The 21486-nt window shown below is 34.7% G+C and overlaps 1 protein-coding gene across 5 annotated transcripts in view; it reads left to right on the top strand.

The window, feature by feature from the left end:
* RPS6KA3 (ribosomal protein S6 kinase A3) overlaps positions 1-21486 on the top strand; it is a 109571-nt gene that overhangs the window by 64809 nt on the left and 23276 nt on the right. For all 5 annotated transcript variants that reach the window (XM_082864201.1, XM_082864203.1, XM_082864202.1 and 2 more), the window contains 9 exons: positions 5151-5231; positions 5984-6063; positions 6648-6754; positions 10979-11016; positions 11252-11394; positions 11594-11664; positions 20427-20515; positions 20712-20776; positions 20853-20955. In XM_082864201.1, the coding sequence (XP_082720327.1) occupies positions 5151-5231; positions 5984-6063; positions 6648-6754; positions 10979-11016; positions 11252-11394; positions 11594-11664; positions 20427-20515; positions 20712-20776; positions 20853-20955 (777 nt within the window). The remainder of the gene's footprint in view (positions 1-5150; positions 5232-5983; positions 6064-6647; positions 6755-10978; positions 11017-11251; positions 11395-11593; positions 11665-20426; positions 20516-20711; positions 20777-20852; positions 20956-21486) is intronic.

Genomic DNA, 21486 nt, shown 5'->3' with positions numbered 1-21486 from the left:
ACTTGAAAATTTTCATTGCAACATTATTTAGAATATCGAGAATTTAGAAATCTTATAAATATTGAATGTTTAGAAAAGTATGGTATACCACTTAATAGAATATTATTTAAATGAAATATTTCAAATATAATCATAAAAATGAATGTAACAAAAATTTGTAAGTGAACATTATAACGAATTTGGCTACCACAAGTATGTAAAATTATATAGATGTTAGCGATATAAGAGACCATAGAAAAGTGAAGCTACTTGACATATTGGAATTATAGACTGCTGGTGTGTTCTTAAATTTTATTTTTATTTTTATCAAAGTAATATGTGTATAGAGTCTTATAAAATAGCAGTGCTTTTCCTACCCTTCTCCCTATCCCAGTTCTTGACCCCCAGAGACAATGACTTCCGTCTCTTTAGCTGCTGCTTCTGCCTTTTACCTCCACATTCAATATTCTTATATTGTAATTCTTTGATTGTTTTCATTTTGGAGACATAATCTTTTGACTTCCTACCATGGGAGATTAGGATTTAGTTCTCTTACACACAGTTTCCCTTTTCATGTCCTCCTAGTAATGTTTTCATAATGCTTTATACAAATTGTTCCTGTACTGAAGTCACATATCCTTCACATCTTTGCTGTATTAGATCTCCTTTCCTAAATTCTGTACCTACCTTTTTCTCAGTTTACTTTCTAGTTTTGCTGAAACACATCTTCTAGTAGCTACTTTAGAAAGGCTGAATGGATGGTAAATTTTTTGTAACTACATGTCTGAAAATGCCTTTATTCTGCCCCTCACTTAATTTATAATTTGACTGGATGTAAAATTCTAGATCAGAAATAATTTTCCCTCAGATATTTGAAGGCATTGTTTCCATTGTCTTCCAGCTTCCTGTGTTGCAATTATGAAATTTATTACCATTATGGTTCCCAGTCCTTTGTGTATAAGCTGCTTTTCCTCCTTGGAAGTCTTTAGAATCAAGCTACTCTTTATCCCTGGTGTTCTGAAATTTGTATAATGGTATTTCTTTAGTGTGGATTTTTAAAATTCATCATACCAGATATGGGGTGGTCTCTTTCAATCTAGAAACTCATTTCTTCAGTTCTGGGAAAGTAGTTTGTCATTTCTTCTCCATTTTATAACTGCTACTCTTTGGATATTTTGAACCTCCTGGGTCGTTGCCTAATTTTTATTTTTTTTCCATCCTATTTTCCATTTTTGTCTTTTTTTCCTGTTTCCTAGGAAATTTTATCATCTATCTTCCAACCCTTCTATTAACTTCATGTTTCTACCATTATTTTTAATTTCCTAGATTTTCCTTGTTCTCTAATTATTCCTTTTTTTTTTTTTTTTTTTTTTTTTTTTGCGGTACGCGGGCCTCTCACCGTTGTGGCCCCTCCCGCCGCGGAGCACAGGCTCCGGACGCGCAGGCCCAGCAGCCATGGCTCATGGGCCCAGCCGGACTGGGGCACGAACCCGTGTCCCCTGCATCGGCAGGCGGACTCTCAACCACTGCGCCACCAGGGAAGCCCTAATTATTACATTTTTAAAAACTTTTTATTATGGAAAGTGTCAAACATCTACAGAAAGAAACAGAAAATATAGAGAAGCCCCATATACCCTTCTTTTTCCTTCAACATTTATCAACTCATAATCAATCTTTTTTTATCTGTGTTCTCTCCCTTCCCCTCTTTTGATATTTTGAAGCAAATCCCAGACATTGTATAATTTCTTCCATAGATATTTTAGTATGTATCTCTAAAAGATAAAGACTCTTGAAATAATACAATTCTATGATTATACCTGAAAAATTAATATACAGATATCTGATCAGTGCTCAAGTTTCCAGTTGTCCCTATTGTTATAATTCATTTTTCTTTTTGTAATTTGTTTGAATCGGGATCTATATAAGGTCTATATTTTTCTACTTATTTTGATAACTATTTTTCATGTTTAGAGTCTTTCCTTAAATTCCTGGGAATTCTTTGCTGTCTTTTCCTCATTTAAGAGTGAGGTACCTATATTCATATATATATATATGTGAATCACTTTGCTGTACAGCAGAAATTAAGACAACATTATAAATCAACTATACTTCAATAAAATAAATTTTTTTTAAAGAAAAAAAGTGCGGTACCAAAAAGCTGATTAGAAGGGGTTCTATGGCAAGAATTTGCTTATTTCTCATTGACCTCCTTTCTTTAAGCTTAGATTTTAGCTTTCTCTGATTTGCTGTGTGAGTTACCACTTAGTCACCTTCTGCTACTGCTTCTCTTTTTTGTCCTTGTGAGTTTATGCATAATTTTTCCATTATTGTAATTTCAATAGGGTTTTAGAAGAAAGTAGAAAGTAAAACATCCATGTTTAACCAGAAGTCTCTTTCCATTTTAAAGTTTCTATTAATATAATAAATGGGGACAAAAAGAAGTCAAAAGTGTTAGGTTGAGTTTATGGGGACTTTTGTCCTAATAAAGTAGTCTGTGGGCCTAAAAGGTTTTGTAAACTATTGCTTAAAGCATTTTCTTAATACATAATTCTAGAAACATAAACAGCATTTCTTCTTATTCACTCTCATGTTCAAGTCAAGTAGAATTTAAAATGTAATAACTAGTATGTGATAAAAATTATTTCAGCGGAATGTAGTTGCTTTGCCAACATGAGTCAGTATTAACAAATTCAGTTTTGGGGGTTTAGAGTTTAACCAATGTAAAGCATGCCTTCTTCTGAACCACTAATATCCTAATCAAAATTCCTGATTGTAGGATGATTTATATTTGTCACTAGGTCTTTATATACATAAAAGAAACCAGATTAGAACTATTACACAGTCCTATCTCAGACAGAAGGAAGGAATTCTTTAGTGAGTGAATCTTACTGTTCGTTTTGAACTAAACAAGGTCTCATCAGTGTTGCATATAAGGAAACTATCTCACAAGGTAATCATAATAGAAAGAAAAGCATCTGGTTCTAGCCTCTCATTTTATAGAGAAGGAAGCAGGAAGCCCCTGAGCAATGAAAGGATTTGACCAAGGTAACTCATCTAGTTATTAGCATGGCCACTAAACTATAGCTCTTGACTCCCAAGTAATTGTTCTTTCCATAGTGGTACAATAATAGAAGAGGGATATACAGTAAATATACTGATGGATATTTTTGCTGCTTATTAAATAAGCTTTGTATAAGTATTGAAAGAGGTAGAAACTTGGAATCTAGCTTTAAGGTAATAGGAACATAATCCAAGATTGTCTGGGTAGCGATGGAAAAAAGGGCAGTTTGGGGCTAGACTAGACTAGAATTGTCAGCAGGCCAAGGTGATGAACCTCATTCACACAAATAATAGAAAGGGCCTGTTGGACATAAGGCATCAGAGTTGTAGTGATAGGACAAGATAACAAAATCAGAGATTGATCCTGAATTTGATACATCCACAAAACAAGTCAATAAAAAGACAGAGCTGCGTTGATATCAAGAGCAATTGAGTCCTTTTCCTGTTTTGCCTATTTTCAGTCACTGGCACCAAAATCTCCCAGTTGGAGTGGAAAACTGGTAGAATGGGAAACATAGGAAATTTTTAAGTTTATTTGTTTATTTTTCCCAGAGGGCTTAGTTGTGAGTTTTAGATATCACTGATCACCTTAAATTGACAAGAAAACTCATCATTCTGTCTGTTCCCGCCCCCACTGCCAAAAAAGACGCTCTTTCCATTCTTTCTATTTAATCTTTGGCAGAACTATTCAGTCTCTCTGGCCTGAAAAATAGAAGTTATGTGTGATTTATCCTTATTATGCAACAGAAAAAAAAACTTTAATGAATGATCATTCTCACCTCTTAAATCCATTGAGCTACCAACAGAGTACTTATCAGATGATTAATCATCAGTTTACTTGTCTGTCATTCCCACCAGATTATTAGCTTCTTGAAGATTATTTTATTTGTATCTCACAGTGCCTGGCATGTAGAGTTTGCTCAGGAAATATTTGGTTGGTAAAAGAGATCTTTGCCTACTGGGTCAAATGTAAATTCATCCTGGCATTCCAAATTGTCAGGAATCTGGATCCTCCCTACTTCACCACCCCTCCCACCCCCACCCACCCCCAGCCCCCCAGTTTCCACACTGATTAGCTTCCTTCTTGCTCATCATGCATGCCTCCATGTCCTTGCTTGCACTGGTACTCGATACCTGGACTTTTCTTCTCTCAGTCCAATCCTTCTTGCCCATATAAATTCCACTCTAAAAGTCCCTAACCCCACCTCTTTGCTCTAGCCTTCCTATGCAAGTAAAACTGATCTTTCCCTCTTCTGAATTCTTGTACTGCTTATTGGTGGTAATACATCATTTTATCCCTTTATCATATTCATGGTGCTATAACTACTATTTAATTGAATATCTCTTATATGTGAGGCTCTCGATGTACAAACCTTATCTCAAATGGTCACATAGCCCCCAAAGATACAGTGGTGTTATCCCCATTTTATAGATGAGAGGTGTAATAGAGGCACAGAGAGTTTAAATAAGTAACTTGCTCAAGATGACACAGATCCGAATCCAGATTTTTCTAACTCCAAAAAGCCTTTGCTCTTTCAGCTGCACCACAGTACTTCCTCTCAGTATCTCTCCTCTCCTGCCTCCCTCAAAATACACCTTTTGGAGTATATCTGTCCTTCACCATGTCTGCCCCATATTTAAGATGCTTAATGAATGTTTGTTGAATTGAGTTGATAAGGTTGGTCGGGAGAAGTGTTAAAACCTATTTCATTTTTTGTGTGTGTTTTAACATTTCATTGGAATGCCTTGTTTTTAAAAAGTTGCTCCTTTTTTGGCTATTTTTCATAACTTTGATCAAAATACTTGGAAATCTGATGTTAAAGCCAACATCTAATATGTTCTCTGTACTTTTTTAATGTAAAGCACAGATTTTATAAATATATACAATTTCTTCTGGTAACATAATTTATTAAAAAAATAGTTATTAATTTTGAAAATTCAAGAGTAATGAATAGTTTTATTTATACATATAAGTAATTTTATTTATATGTGAATTCACGTTTTTATACATATAAGCAAAATTTTATTTAAAATAGTCACCAAAGAGATTTTGTTTTAAAGATTGTCTCTGGAAGCTATTACAGTATAGCCATATGTGTAATATTTCATAGTTCGAGACCGTGTTCGGACAAAAATGGAGCGTGATATCTTGGTAGAAGTTAACCATCCTTTTATTGTCAAGTTGCATTATGGTAAGTTATGAACAACCTGCCATCTCATCCCTTTACCTCATTCTCCCACTCCCTGAGTGCATTCAGATATACTAATGTATATAAATATTTATTTGTGTATATTTGTGTGTGTCTAGTAGATACATATAGTAAAGTCATGGAAATTAAACCATTACTTCTTAGATAAATTTTAGAAGCTTTTATTGCATTTAGCTTCGTGTTTCTTTTAAACATTATAGTTTCTGAGTGATAGCCATAGGAATAGGTAATAATAATCATTTTTAAATTATAATAATAATAATGTACCAGTATTTTATAGTCTATATGTGTTAGCCTAACTTACAAGCAAGAAAGATCCCTAATATCGACGTCCTGATGTTCTTATTCTGTGTAATTAAAGCTAACCAATCCACCTTTTTTTGTAGTTAAGTGACATGGTATTTTGTATTTTGTTTCATGGTTAAGTAAGTCCTTTCTGTTGGGAATTTTTCTTATTGACCGCATGTTCTAGAACTGTTGTATTCCTGAGAGACTGTTGCCTGAATAAAATCTAACAAATGTTTTAGTGGTTCCATAATAAGAAACACTGCATTTAACATTTCTGCGTGGAAATTAAGAGGAATCATTGGTTAACTTCTAAATAAAAATCAGTTTAGATCTATAATGTAGTCATTAATTTGCTAAAATAGTATTCATTTGTGAATGAGTTGACCAAATGTAAGCCCCCCAAATTAAACTATGAATTAAATGGAAATTTTCGTTTCTTCACTCAGCTTTTCAAACTGAAGGGAAGTTGTATCTTATATTGGACTTTCTCAGGGGAGGAGATTTGTTTACACGCTTATCCAAAGAGGTATATAATTAATCTCTGTTTTAAATCTATTTATACACATCCTTTTTCAACTAAAGCTTTGTTATATTTCAGTATTATGCTTGTCGTATTTTGTCAAGTGGCACAAGATTCTTACATTGACGAATCAGAGCCAAAAAGAGTTATTTTCCTAACTCCTGAATTTATTCGGAAAGTAGATTTTAAATTGATAAACTGTCTTTTGCCCTGCTTCTTTTAGTTATAGTTTTTTCAGAAGCAATAATATAACAACAAGATATCCTTAAACAATCAGTAGTGGAAATTCAACCTGCATTGTAAAGATCATTTTTCATTTCTAAGACGTTACTGTGATGGAGCAACAATGGCACAATCTGAATATAGTTGTTACTTAACAAAATGTAAAATTATTTTCCCCACAGTGCATATTTAGCATTTAGTAAGTCATTAGTTGACTAACTCAGTCATTTTTGAAATTTCCTTTCATAAGTGAATTGTGTAATTAGCATATTTATAATTTTTTGATATTTAAACTGTAGGATGGAACTTTAAAAAAATAGCAAATGCAAAAAGAAAATAAAGACAGAAAAATTATTATTTTATTTTAGGTCATGTTCACAGAAGAAGATGTCAAATTCTACTTGGCTGAACTTGCGCTTGCTTTAGACCATCTACATAGCCTGGGAATAATCTATAGAGACTTAAAACCAGAAAAGTAAGGAATCATGCTGCTAAGTTGAATACAGTGTAATATAATTATTTAGGGGGTAATATAAAATAATATTATTTCACAGAACTACCACAAACATTGGATTAGAATGCCTATGCTTCACATTTCTGCTAACTCTTTATGTGTTCATACTTTTAAATATCTGTTAATCAAAATACCTGTTAACGTTACCCTTGTTTTCATTTGCATTCTTTGATTTTTAATGAAGTGGAAATCTATGCTCATAGCTTTATTGGCAGTTGTATTTTTGTGTGATTTTTCTGTTCATGGCCTTCGCTCATTTTTCTTTTGGAGTGTTGTTTTTTTCCCATTGTTTTGTAAGAGACCTTTCTATACAAATTAAGAATTTAACCATTTGACATATGTTGCAAATACACTTTTCTAGTTTATCTTTTAATTTTATTATTTTATTATGTATGTATGTATGTATGTATGTATATATGTATGGCTGTGTTGGGTCTTTGTTGCTGCACGCAGGCCTTCCCTAGTTGTGGCAAGTGGGAGCTACTCTTCGTTGCGGTGTGCGGGCTTCTCATCGCAGTGGCTTGTCTTTGTTGTGGAGCACAGGCTCTAGACGTGTGGGCTTCAGTAGTTGTGGCACTCGGGCTCAGTAGTTGTGGCTCACAGGCTCTACAGCGCAGGCTCAATAGTTGTGGCACACAGACTTAGTTGCTTCGCGGCATGTGGGATCTTCCTGGACCAGGGATTGAACCCATGTCCCCTGCATTGGCAGGCGGATTCTTAACCACTGCGCCACCAGGGAAGTCCCTATTTTTTAATTTTGTGTTATTTTAACCTACACAAGTATTTTTCCCTCAGATCTACCAGTCTTTCCTTTTGTGGTTTCTTCTGTGACTTTTATTCTTCGAAGGGCTTTTCCAATTCTCATGATAAGATTTTTTTCTTCTAATTTTATGGTTTCTTTCTTTTTTTTTTTTACTTTTAACTCCATCTAGAAATTTTTTGGTGTGAGGGATGGCATGGAGCTAATTGTTTCCTCCAAATACCATTTATTGAAAATTTTCTTCTCCACATGATTTCAAATTTTTAATGAGAGTTAAGCAAATTTCCCTTTACTTTTATAGTAGTGGTTATCAAGAAGCTAATATTATTTAAATTGTACACACTTCTGTGTTTTAATTTGTTAGTGTTTACTATCTACCACTTTGAGAAAGAAAGGTTTTCTTTTCTCCTTTTTTAAGGATATAAACAAGAGCCTTGTTCTATCAAGAATTTTTAAAAATAGCTTTTTTGAGATATAGTCCACATACCCCAATGTTCATAGCAGCATTATTTACAATTGCCAAGATGTGGAAGCAACCCAGCTGTCCACCAACAGATGAATGGATAAAGATGTGTTATAAATATACAATGGAATATTTCTCAGCCATAAAAAAGAACAAAATAAGTGGCTGCTGGGGGGTGGGGCAGGAATATAGAGGTGGGGAAGCGGTAAGGTACAAAGTATTGGGTGTAAGTTAAGCTCAAGGATGTATTGTACAACACAGGGAATATAGCCAATATTGGGGAAGAGCTGTAAATGGAAAGTAACCTTTAATTATACTAAAAAAATTTTTTTTAATTAAAAAAAATAGTTCTACCACCTAAGTATGCATTCTTAAACAATATAGGTTTCATTTGTTTTAAACTTTATTAAATAAATACTGTACATAAATCTTTGTGTCCTGATCTTTGGACCTATATGATATATTAATATCCAGCTATTAAAACTAAAGTAAACAAGTCGATGTTTTTTAGTATATTCACAGAGTTGTGTAACTATCATCTTTATCAAGAATTTGGATATTACTTACCTTAAAATGTTACATGCAAAATTTAAATTATATATTACAATAGGAAACAAAGGAAATACTCCTTTGGAATCCTGTTAAGTGATCATTTAGAAATTGTTGTACTTTCATATTTTACGGTTTTTTTCAGGTATTTTGTTTTCGGATAAGTTTCATATGGTTCTGATTTTATTCCCAGCTAATGACTGAGTTTTTCTCATCATTTTCCCAATTTCTAACTATCACAACATAAAATATAATTCCTAGTGAGAATGAATATTCAAGCATATAGCCCTTAGAAGAAAAATTTACTGTGAACATAAGATTAAACATTCATAATAAAAATGTGTTCGTGTTTTATATCATTTAATTGAATGTATTTATTGTAGACCATTGTATCAATGTTGGTTTTAAAATTATATATAAAGCATGGATCCTGTCTCAAAGATCAAATAAGATCTAATGTGGGTAAGATTGCTTATAGTGAGATTTTTCACGTAAATGTCTAGACTACACTATTAAACTGAAATAACATTTAATTGTTAAATGATCCAAGTGATATCATCATGTAGAGCTTAGGAGAAATTTAAATTTTTAGACCAATTGTTTTACGCACTGTAAGGGGTTTTCCAGATCCTTTTAAACTAGAACTCTGTTACAATAAATATGGCTAAAAATAATTATTAATAATTGAAAGGGAACTTTGCTTATTGAGAGTAATACAGTTGACTTTTTCTTTCAAAGATAAAGGACGGGCATGGTTATCTTAGAATGCACTTGCTATAGGAAGTATAAGTAATTCCCTTTTAGCCATGTTTTCTTTTTTAATTTTTTCAAAATTACCAAGAATGATTTGAGGTTTGTTTTGTTTTGTTTTTAGAACTGTCTTCCAGGTATTGATTAGACAGAAGGGAGGATGATTCCCACCATACCTAATAATTCCCTTTATATTCCCTAAACGTGTTGGTCTGCTTTCTAGTCAAGCATAATCAAGATCAGTATTTTTTTCATAACAAGTCCTTTGTAGTGAAAGAGACTTGAACACTGTGTCCCTACTGAATTACCCTCACTGGTAAACGTTATTGTAATCATAGTTGAACTGATGATATAGGAAGGTTGGTAGTATTTTTGACATAGTAAAATTTTATTATAACAAAATTTGGCTTGCACATTTTTTTAGTTAATTAAAAGAATTAAAAGTAAGGAAATAAAGTAAGGAATTAAAAGGAATTAAATGTATTAAAAGTAAGGAAATGCCTATATTATGGAATAGTTTTGAATATGAGTGAAATAGTTGACCTTATTACTTGACCTTTCAAGTCAGTATACTCAAATACCCATCCAGAAATGCAGTAACTGGCTTAACAGCTTAGTACTTACTCCTTTCTATAGCTCCTTAATTAACGACCTTACTCTCCACTCAAGTATCTGCTAAAGCCAGAAACTTGAGTGTCTTCTCCAGTTGTTCTTTATCATAAGTCATACCTAAGAGCACACTATTCTTTATTTTTCCTTCTAAATTGTTTTCTAAAATTGCAGATCTGATTATCTTTACCTTCCATGCATGTAAACCTTTTATGATCTTCATTGCCCTTAAGAAGAAATCCCAACTCTTTGGAATGCTCTATCAGCTCTTTGTAGACTGGCCCCATTCATGCAATATACATTTCTTCTTTATCTGTGCTCTACCAAACAGTGAGCTACAAGATGAATAAGGTCAAAGTCTCAAGGAGCTCTCAGTTTACTGAAAAAGAGAGAAAACACTGGATAATATATACAATGTAGTGATGGGTCAAAGAAGAACAAGGAGTATGAGGAAGGTGGGTTGAGGAGAAGAGGATTGTGTAAGTTGTGTCAGAAAAAAAGCTAGGAAGGCATTCCCTGGCGGTCCAGTGGTTAGGACTCATCGCTTTCACTGCCGGGGTCTGGGTTCAGTCCCTGGTTGGGGAACTAAGATCCTGCAAACTGTGCAGCACAGCCAAAAAAAAAAGAAAGAAAAAGAAAAAAAGCTAGTAAAGAATGATTGAGTCAGATACCTTTAAAATGACAGCTCTAACACTTTTGACTTAACTATCCAGACCTCTGTCTATTGTGCAAGCACTAGGGAGTTTAGTTAGGCCACCTCTGCAGAAAGGCACTAAGAGCAACTTAGAATATAGGTCTTGGTTCCTTTCCTCATAGTTCTCAAGTGTCCCTGGCTCATTAATACAAGTTATAAGGCTTTGCCTTTGGGATTCGTTATGTGTGTCCAAAAAAATAATTTTTCTCCTCCTTTACTTTCACCTTCTTATTCAGAGTCTAAAGCAATATTTTGGAATGAATGTGATGATCTGATACTTAACAGAGTAATTTCAGTTTTAGCTTCGAAAACTCTCTCTTTAATGGTTTGAAAAGATTTTCTAACTTTGTTTTCTTTCAGCATACTTCTTGATGAAGAAGGTCACATCAAGTTAACAGGTAAAAATCCTCATTTTGTTAAAATAGTCTCTCCTACTCTTTATAATTAATTTCCTTTAAGGTTGATCATGGTATAAATATTAAGTAACACATTGTGTTAAAAACTTGAATTAGAATTTTTAAATAATTAATGTAAATATTGGAACTATTAATGTAAACTTTGGAACTCAAAGTTTAAACTTTACGTGTGCAAATTATTGTAGGATATTTATGAACTTGATATTTATTTTGGCAGATTTTGGCCTAAGTAAAGAGTCTATTGACCATGAAAAGAAAGCGTATTCTTTTTGTGGAACTGTGGAATACATGGCTCCAGAAGTAGTTAATCGTCGAGGTCATACTCAGAGTGCGGACTGGTGGTCTTTCGGTGTGTTAATGGTAAGGTTTGGGGTGTTTTTGTGTTTGTTTTTTTTTTTTTGAAGTTCACTAGTGAATATAGTAGAAATATAAATCACTTGTTTTATTGTATAGCAATTTTAGAAGATGTGGTTGCAATTAAGATGATGCTTTTTTATCTTCTAGCCTTCAGATTTTATACCTACTGACTAATACCTCTGATTATTTCACCTTTTTATAGTTTGAGATGCTCACTGGTACACTACCTTTCCAAGGAAAAGATCGAAAAGAAACAATGACTATGATTCTTAAGTAAGTACTCCCTAGTGGATGTGTTTCGATGAGATTTAAAAATAAATGCTTCAAACTAAAAAATGAGATTTTTAGAGTGTTAGCTATAGTATAAGAAATAACTAAGAAATTCATTGATATTATGACATCAATATTACGTGGTTTAAATATGAGCAAACCCCATAGATCTAGAATACTCATAATTATCTTCTTGTTACTATTAAAAGCTTTACCTTTGAGATTTGGAATATGAAAAAGATGCCCATTATTCTACTTCTGTTTACGTTGTCCTGGAGGTACTAGCAAGTAAAGTAAGGCATCCAAAAGAAGTGCAGCTTAAGGTTTAAAAAGCAGAAATAAAATTGTCATTATTGGGAATTCCCTGGTGGTCCAGTGGTTAGGACTCCACGCTTCCACTGCCAGGGGCCTGGGTTCGATCCTTGGTCAGGGAACTAAGATCCCGCAAGCCCCACGGCGCGGCCAAAAAAAAATTGTCATTATTTAGTTAACATGATTGTGTCCATAGAAAATCCAAATCTTCATATAAATCCTTGGAATTAATGAGAGCTTGGCAAAGTTGCTTGATAAAGGGTCAATAAATAAAATCTATTTCATGTCTGTATACTAGCAACAGAAAATGGAATTTTTTTAAAAAGATACTGTTTACAATAGTAAAAATAAATCAAACCTAGGGATAAATCTAGCAGAAGTTATGCAAGAACTTTATGCAGAGAACTTAGAAAATGCTAGGAAATTTTAAAAGACCAAAGTAACTTGGAAGGTTGTACCTTCCAATATTCACATTATGACAGACCCAAGTGTTATAAAGGATGTGTGTTATCCAATAAAAATATATAATGTGAACCCCATACATAATTTTAAATTTTCTAGTAGCAACATTAAAAAAGTAAAAAGAAACAACTAAAATTAACTGTAATATATTTTATTTAACCCAGTATATCCAAGATATTATCATTTCAACATGTGATCAGCATTAAAAAATGATCGAGACATGATACATTATTTTTTTTATTTGAAACTCACTGCAGGTTTTACACTTACAGTTTGAGCTAGCCACATTTCAAGTACTCAGTGGCTGTTTGTGACTAGTGGCTACCATATTGGACAGCATAACTGTAGTTTCAATGCAAATCATATTTAAATCCTAACAATTTTTTTGTGTGGAACTTAATAAACTGGTTCTTATATGATAATACAAAGGACCAAGAATAGCTAAAACACTCCTGAAGAATATCAAGATAGGAGGACTTGCTTTACCAAGTATCAAGCCTTGCTATAACTATAATTAGGACAATATGGCATTAAAACAAGTATAGAAAATAGAATTGTGCAATGGACTCGAGAGGCCAGTAGCAGACCTATACATATATGGACACTCGATTTACAACCATTGGAAATTGCAGAGCAGTAGGGAAATAGCACCCTTTTTTAGTAAATCATGCTGGAAAAAATGATATTCAAACAGAAAAAGATAAAACTACCTCACACCATACACAAATCATTTCCAAGTATATTACATATATATATATATATTTTTTTAACATATATATGGGAAAAGGGAAGAAAGATTCTAGAAGAGAATATAGGAGGAATCTTCATGACCTTGGTGTAGAAAAAGTAGTCTTTCAACACAAAAAGCATGAGCCATAAAGGAAAAGATTGATAAATTATTACTACATTAAAATTAATAACTTCTCATCAAAATATTCCATTGAAAAAATAGAAGAAATTTATAACATATAACCAACAAAGGACTTGTTTCCAGAAGATGTCAAGGACTCCAGTCAATCAATAAGAAAAAGACAGCCCAGTAGAAACATGAAGAGACGTAGGGACTTCACAAAAGAGGATATCCTATGGCCAATAAGCTTATTAAAAGATGCTTGCCCTCATTAATCAGAAAATGCAAATTAAAACCACAGTGAGCTACAACTACATACCCGCCAGAGTAGCTAAGGGTACAAAGACTGACAATACAAAGTGCTGACGGGCTGTGGAGCAGTGGCAGCTTTCATACATAGCTGGAAGGAATGTAAATACTCATATAACCTCTTTGGAAAGCAGTTTTTGGCATTTCTTCTAAAGTCAAATACACGTATAACCTCATCCAGTAATCCTGTTCCTAGGCATGCACCCAGTTTTTATGCATCAAGGTACTTGCACATCAAGAAACAAGTACCCAGATATTTATAGCAGCATTATTTATAATAGCCAAAAGGTAGAAACTAGATTGTTAACAGAAGAATGGACTAATAAATTGTGGTATATTCACACAATGGAATACAGCAGGGGTTGACTATAAATATTTTAGATTTTGTAGGCCACACACAGTCTCTGTCACATATTTGTATTTTTTATTATTTGCTTCTAGCACTTTTAAAATGTAAAAACCATTTGTAGCTCAAAAGCCATACAAAAATAGGCTGAAGCCTTTTGCCCGTGGGTGTAGTGTGCTATACAGCAAAGAAAATGAACAAACCACAGTTACATACAATGACTTGGGTAAATCTCACAAGAATGTTGAGCAAAAGCAATTCAGACACAAAAGAATGAATACTACACAGATGATCCTATTTATAAAGTTTTAAAAGCAGACAAACTAAAGCATAGTTTTTAGGGTCCCTATTTAGATGGCAGAAGCCTGTGGCAAAATCAGGAAAGTAGTTACATTGGATGAGGGGTTCTGGCAATGTTATATTTCTTGGCCAGATGACTGTTCACTTTGTGGTCAATCATGGAGCTGTGTACTTTGGTTTTGGGTTTGGGAGGTTTGGTTTTGTTTTTTGCACTTTATGTTATTCTTCACAGTAAAAAACATTGAAAAATATTTGCTATACAAATGAATGTTCAGTGAACCTTCATCACTCGCGCATCTACTCTGGCCCCTTCCTTTCAGCTAATAGACACACTTTAGTGTTGAGAAAAACAAACCATTTCTTTGACTTGGCCTATCTTTCAAGTTTCTGCAGCATCTTCCTGCATTCTTTCAACAAAAAGCCTCTTTAAAGAGTGGTCTGTGCTTTCTCTTACTTTTTTTTTTTGGCTGCTTTTATCCTATAGCCTGTTTGTCGTTCATTTCTACCGCTCCATTGAGCGGCTCCATTCTCTCACTATGGTCATCAGTAATTTCCTGGTTGCTTAAACTAGTGGCAGATTGTCAGAAAGGTGACTCTTTGTATGATTTGTTCACGCAATTCATTCAACAGATGATTGAGGTCTTTCTATATGTACTTAGGATGCAATGTGAACAAGAGTGACAAGATCTTCTGTGGTCTCACTGAGCTTGCATTCTAGTGGGGGAGACAAGGAATTAATATTTAAACAAATAAATATAATAATTTCCCGTAGTAATAGGAGCAGTGGGGATAATAAACCAGGGTACTCTTGAAGTCTGAGGGAAGGGGCAGGGGCAGGAATCATTTTAGATGAGACATTTAAGGAAGGTCTCTCTGAGGAGTATTTGACACTGCTGGCCACCCCCTCCCCCCTTCGTTTTTCCTACTTTCATCTGCTTCTCCCACCTCTCTAACCATTCCTCTTTTGGTCTCTTTTGCTTGACCATTCCTTCTCTGCCTGCTTTTCTCTTTTTAATTATGAAAAATTTCAAGGGTAAATTCGCTAAAATAGAATAATACAGTGAACATACGTATACCAATCACCCACATTCAGCAGTCATAAAGATTTTGCCACATTTGCTTTGTCTATTCCTCCTTTCTTTTTTTCTTCTTTACTGAAATAGTTTAAGCATTCCAGACATGTCATTTCTCACCTACTGCAGTTTGCATTGCTAAAATGTATGGATATTTTCTTATGTAAACTGGTAATAGTCATCTAATACCAATCCTTAACCAGATTTTTCAGGTTTTCTCCAAAACTGTATCCCAAATCAAGTCTGCACATATCCTTTCGTTGTATTTCTTCAGCTTCTGTTCATCTAGAACAGTGTACCCCTGTTGTTCCCCTGCCATTTACTTGTAGAAACCATGTCACTTTTATAGAATTTCACTTTCTGAATTTATCTTGTTAAAAGATGAGACCACTTCTTAATATCTGAAACAAAAAGCATAAAGGTGATTGTATTGCTTACTATAGTAGGGAAAGCGGTGCTGGTCCAGTAGAATCTCTCCAAGCAGAGTAGACCATTGTTCTTATATAGGGTTTTGGGGAAGGGTGGAGTTCAAGAATTGGCAGGTTTTCAGGGCCTAAAATGAATCGACATCATCTGTAAGTATGGTTACTTGGGTGGGACTCTTGGCACTCAGGTGTGGTTATTGGTGTCAGTTCATTCTTATTTGGCTAATTTTCACAGGTGAAGAGCAGTTACTGATTCGTTGGTTTGCAAAAACAAAAAACTCTCTTCACCTAGGCAAGTTGTCTTTGATCAATTGAATGGTTCTGGCGCCTCTCTTGTTACCATGGTTACATAATAATTAGTCTTTTCCCAGGAGTGTGAAGTTTTTTTATTCTCCTTGTGATGTTTTTTCACTTGTTACTTTATCCGGTTTTTGGTTAAACTTTTTTGGCAACATTATTTCATAGCTCGTGCTTTTGCACCCTATTGCATCACATCAGGAGGCTTACAGCACCATGTTGCCCCACTTTAAGTGATGAATTCCCATGGTTACAGCTGATCCCTCCATTGTAAAGTTCCCTGTCAGGTTTTCATCTAATAGTTTCATCCACTGATAATCATTACTTGAAACAGTTATTTTATTAGGGATTTTAAATTGTGTATTTTCTATTACTGTTATTCCTTCACTTATTAGCTGGTACTTTCCAAAACAATGAGCTTTTCCTCATCAACTAGGGCTATTTAGTTACCTTGAAATAAGGCTCAAACAAGATGAGCCCCGGTGGGGGTGATGTCCGATGAGTTGGATGTTTATGTTAGTTTTGACTTTTTCCTTTTCCTTTTTCACTATAACGAAGTCATGGGATTTAATAATCAGTGTGATTCAGCCAATTGCATTCATTATTTTTAATGCTCAAATTGTTCTTTTTCTGACCACATTTTAAATGTTCTCGTTACCCAGTGTTCCATCTCTGATATGCTTTTCTCCCTGCCTGGACTCACTTTCCTGACTGACATCAGTCTTTCCAATAACTATTGAACATTTTAATTACTCCCAAATCACTCTTACCTTAATTTACCAGGCACCAGACCTTTATTTCCATTTACTCACCTGCATGACTTAACATTTTTAAACTAAATTTATCTTTGTTCGCTGTTCTGTTCCTCTTCTTGTATTCCCAATTAACAGCTTTTCCATGTACCCTATCTCCTAAGCCAGAAACCTAGAAATCATTCTTGACTTCTTCCTCTCTTGCATACAAAGGTATTCACCAAATTCACTCTCAGAAATATTTCACTGTCCCAGCCTTCCTTCTGCATTGCACTGCTTACAGTTCTCAGATCTCCTACCCATGGTGATCTCCTACCCACACTATAGAGCCGAGCTTCTAAGTAGATTGCTCACTGCCTACCACCGCTTCCCACTCCAGATCATTCTATACTTCCCTTGGAGTTCCCTCTTGAAAATAAATCTGGTCCGTTAGTCCACTGTTTAAAGACCTCTGCTATATTCCTGTTACCAAATACGGCAGTGTTTCCCCTCGTTTCTGTCGTTCAACAGAATGCTAATTCTACAAGATGTTAATAGGTATTCTCTGAAGAAGAGGTGCTAAAAACAAATGTTTAGAAAAATACTGATTTCATTACTCTAAATTTATCGGCCTTTTATATGCAACGTATTTTATGTCTCTAACAAGGGGTATAATAGATAGCATTCCACAAACTCACTGGATCATGAAATATTTTTTTGTTGTTGCTAAGTGTCTAGGGAAATTAATATTATTTAGTAAAATATTGGGGGACACTGGCCAAATGAATAGATTCTCAACCTTTAAATTGCATTTAAGGCCTTTTTCAATCTCCTATGTTAAAATAGATATTCCCTACTGTTCCCTTAGCACTCTTTACATGTGTCCTTCTGAATTTGTCTCTTAATGTACTAGCATTATCTATATCTGTCTTCCCCACTGATTGTGGGGGGGGGGGGCTGTCTTTATCTCCGTATCCTAAGCAGTGTCTAGCACATAGTAGCTTCAATAACAACTCACTGAATAATAAATGGATCTATTTCTGAAATAGAAATTTCTCTGCTAGCCATTTTCTCCAGCTCTGTTATTATTTTCATACTTACAGGATCATTGGTTTCCTTGATTTGTAGGTTGAGAAAAAGAGTAAAATTATATATTAGAAGTGAAACAGACCTTCAAGCTCATCCAGGCCAGTGGTTTTCAGACTGTGTGCCACAGACATCTTAGATGTTCCACAGACCCCTTTCCCACCAGCTCCCCTTCCCTGGAGGGCTATTAAAGGGAACGGGAGGGAAAAAATAGGTGTGTGAAGCACATGTTCTTTTAAATGTTTTAAATGCTGGATTTCTTAAATTCCTATTGAGAAAGGGTTCCAAGTCTACAGTTCAGCAGCCATTAATCTAACATCCAATCCCCTTGCTCATGAAGAACCGGTAACAGGCTCAAGGGGATTGGCTTTCCCAAGGTCACAAAGTTCTTAGTAACAGACCCAGAACTAAGACTCAGATGATCTTACTTTTACAGTAGTGCTTTTTACCAAATTCTGAAAAATGAAGAAGTTCATTAGAAGATTTGGGGCTAACATTCTGTGTTCACACAAAAACCTAGACCCAAATACTCATAGCAGTTTTATTCATAATAGCCCCAAACTGGACACAATCCAAATGTCCCTCAACAGATAAATGGATAATCTGTGGAATATCCTTGTCATGGAATACTACTTAGCAATAAACATGAATGAACTATTGGGACTTCCTTGGTGGTGCGGTGGATAGGACTCCATGCTCCCAATTTAGGGGGCCCGGGTTCAGTCGCTGGTCAGGGAACTAGATCTCACATGCATGCCACAACTAAGAGTTCATGTGCTGCAACTAAGGAGCCAGCAAGCCACAACTAAGGAGCCCATGAGCCGCAACTAAGGACCTCACCTGCTGCAACTAAGGAGCCCTGGAGCAGCAACTAAGGAGCCCACGTGCTGCAATTAAGACCCGGTGCAACCAAATAAATAATATAGTAGATAGATAGATAAATAAATAAATAAATGGAATGAACTATTAATACAACAACTTGGATGAATCTCAAGGGAATTATGCTGCATGAAAAAAGTTACATACTGTATGGTTCCATTTACATGGCATTCTTAAAATGACAAAATTATAGAAATGGAGAATACATTAGTGGTTGCCAGAGGTTAGGAATTGGGGAGGGAGGGAGGTGGGTGTGGTTATAAAGGAGCCACTTGAGGGATTCTGGTGGTGTTGAACTGTTCAGTACCTTTACTGTGGTGGTGGATACAGGGACTTAGAAATGTAATAAAATGGCATAGAACTTCATCTCACAGCTGTCAGGATGGCTATCATCAAAAAGTCTACAAATAGTGGTCGCTTTGGCAGCGCATATACTAAAATTGGAATGATACAGAGAAGATTAGCATGGCCCCTGCACAAGGATGACATGCAAATTCGTGAAGCATTCCATATTTTTACTTTGTTATACAGCAGAAACTAACACAACATTGTAAAGCAATTATGCTCCAATAAAGATGTTTTAAAAAAAAAAGTCTACAGATAACACATGTTGGATGGGAATTCCCTGGCGGTCCAGTGGTTAGGGCTCCGTACTTTCACTGCGAGGGCCCAGGTTCAATCCCTGGTTGGGGAACTAAGATCCCGCAAGGTGCGCGGTGTGGCCAAAAAAAAAAGCACACATGTTGGAGAGTATGTGGAGAAAGGGGAACCCTTGTACACTGTTGATGGGAAAACTCTAATTCAGAAAGATACATGCACCCCAGTGTTCATAGCAGCACAATTTACAATAGCCAGCACATGGAAGCACCCCAAGTGCCCATTAACAGATGATTGGATTAAGGAGATTTGGCATACGCACGCACACGCGCGCACACACACACACACACACACACACACACACACACACACAAAATGGAATATTACTCAGCCATAAAACAGAATGAAATTCTGCCATTTACAGCAATGTGGATGGACCTTGAGGGCATTATGCTAAGTGAGATAACTGAGACAGAGAAAGACAAATACTGTATGATATCATTTACATGTGGAGTCAAAAAATAATGCAAATGAATGTATATGCAAAACAGAAACATTCACAGATACAGAGGACAAACGTATGGTTACCGAAGGGGAGATGGAAGGGGGGGCGAGGGACAAATTAGGGGTGTGGGATTAACAGATACAAACCACTATGTATAAAATCAGTAAGCAACAGGATATACAATATAACACAGGGAATTATAGCCGTTATCTTATAATAACCTAAAATGGAATATAATCTGCAAAAATACTGAATCACTATGCTGTACACCTGAAACTAATGTAATACTGTAAATCAACTATACTTCAATTTAAAAGATGGCATAGAACTAAACACACACACAAATAAGTGCAATGAAAATTGGAGATATCTGAATGAGATCAGTGGATTGTGTCAATGTCAATATCCTGGTTGTGATATCACACTATAGTTTTGTAAGGTGTTACCACTGGGGGAAACTGGGTAAAGGGTACGTAGGCTCTCTCTGTATTATTTCTGATTTTGAATCCATAATTATCTTAAAATTAAAAGTTTATTTTAAAAATAAAATACAGATACCTCCAAAACATAAAATATATGGATTTATTATTTAGAGCCAAACTTGGGATGCCACAGTTTTTGAGTCCTGAAGCCCAGAGTCTTTTACGAATGCTTTTCAAACGAAATCCTGCAAACAGATTAGGTAAAATTTTTAATTAATTTGTTTCTTTTGTGTGTTTGTTGGTGTTTGTTTTCTAGGGGGGAGATGGATATTTGTGTTTGTTGTGGGATTATGAAATAGTAGGACAAATGTTAAAAGTGAAGACTGAATAAACAATATATATATTTATCCTTGAAATAAAATTACCATTTAATCAAAACTAGTCAATTTTTGATAGGCGCAGGACCAGATGGAGTTGAAGAAATTAAAAGACATTCATTTTTCTCAACAATAGACTGGAATGTAAGTATAGAATGAAAACTTGCTTGAAATTTTTTTTATAATTAACACATGTCTAAGTCTCTTATTTTTCCTCCAGAAACTGTATAGAAGAGAAATTCATCCACCTTTTAAACCTGCAACTGGCAGGCCTGAAGATACTTTCTATTTTGATCCTGAGTTTACTGCGAAAACTCCCAAAGGTAAGGAGAAAACGTGAAAACCCAAATATAAGACAATATATATTTTTTTCTTGTTCAATCAGAAAATCTTATCTAGTATAACTCTATATACTGTCCTCATTTTTTCCCTTCATACACTACCCCTGCTGTAATAACTAGATCATTAGTAAATCCTTTATAGCATTTTATAGAAGTTAAGATCCTTGTTAAATCTTTTAGCAAATTATGTTGTACCTTAAACTTCCATACAATTTGTGTGAAAAAATTATTTGGTTGTGCGTTTATTTACCTGTAGCTATGTTCACATGAAATACTACAGCATAAGTAGTGCCCTTTAAAATTCTAATATTATATGGTATTCTGGAAGTACTTACAAAGTTCAAATCCCAAACATAACTTAAACTTCATGTGAGGTGTGATAACTTCAAAATGATTCATATCCTGTATCAGGCTTTATCCTAAAATTGCACAAACAGTGACTATTAGAGAAGTGATCTTTGAAATGGTAAGTTGTATTTCATTCATTAGTGTGTGTATTATACATAATGGTGT

This window comes from Leucopleurus acutus (assembly GCF_964270905.1).
Source record: "Leucopleurus acutus genome assembly, chromosome: X".
Classification (NCBI taxonomy): domain Eukaryota; kingdom Metazoa; phylum Chordata; class Mammalia; order Artiodactyla; family Delphinidae; genus Leucopleurus; species Leucopleurus acutus.
Note: the sequence above shows the minus strand (reverse complement) of the source record. Positions and strands in the feature narration are given on the sequence as shown.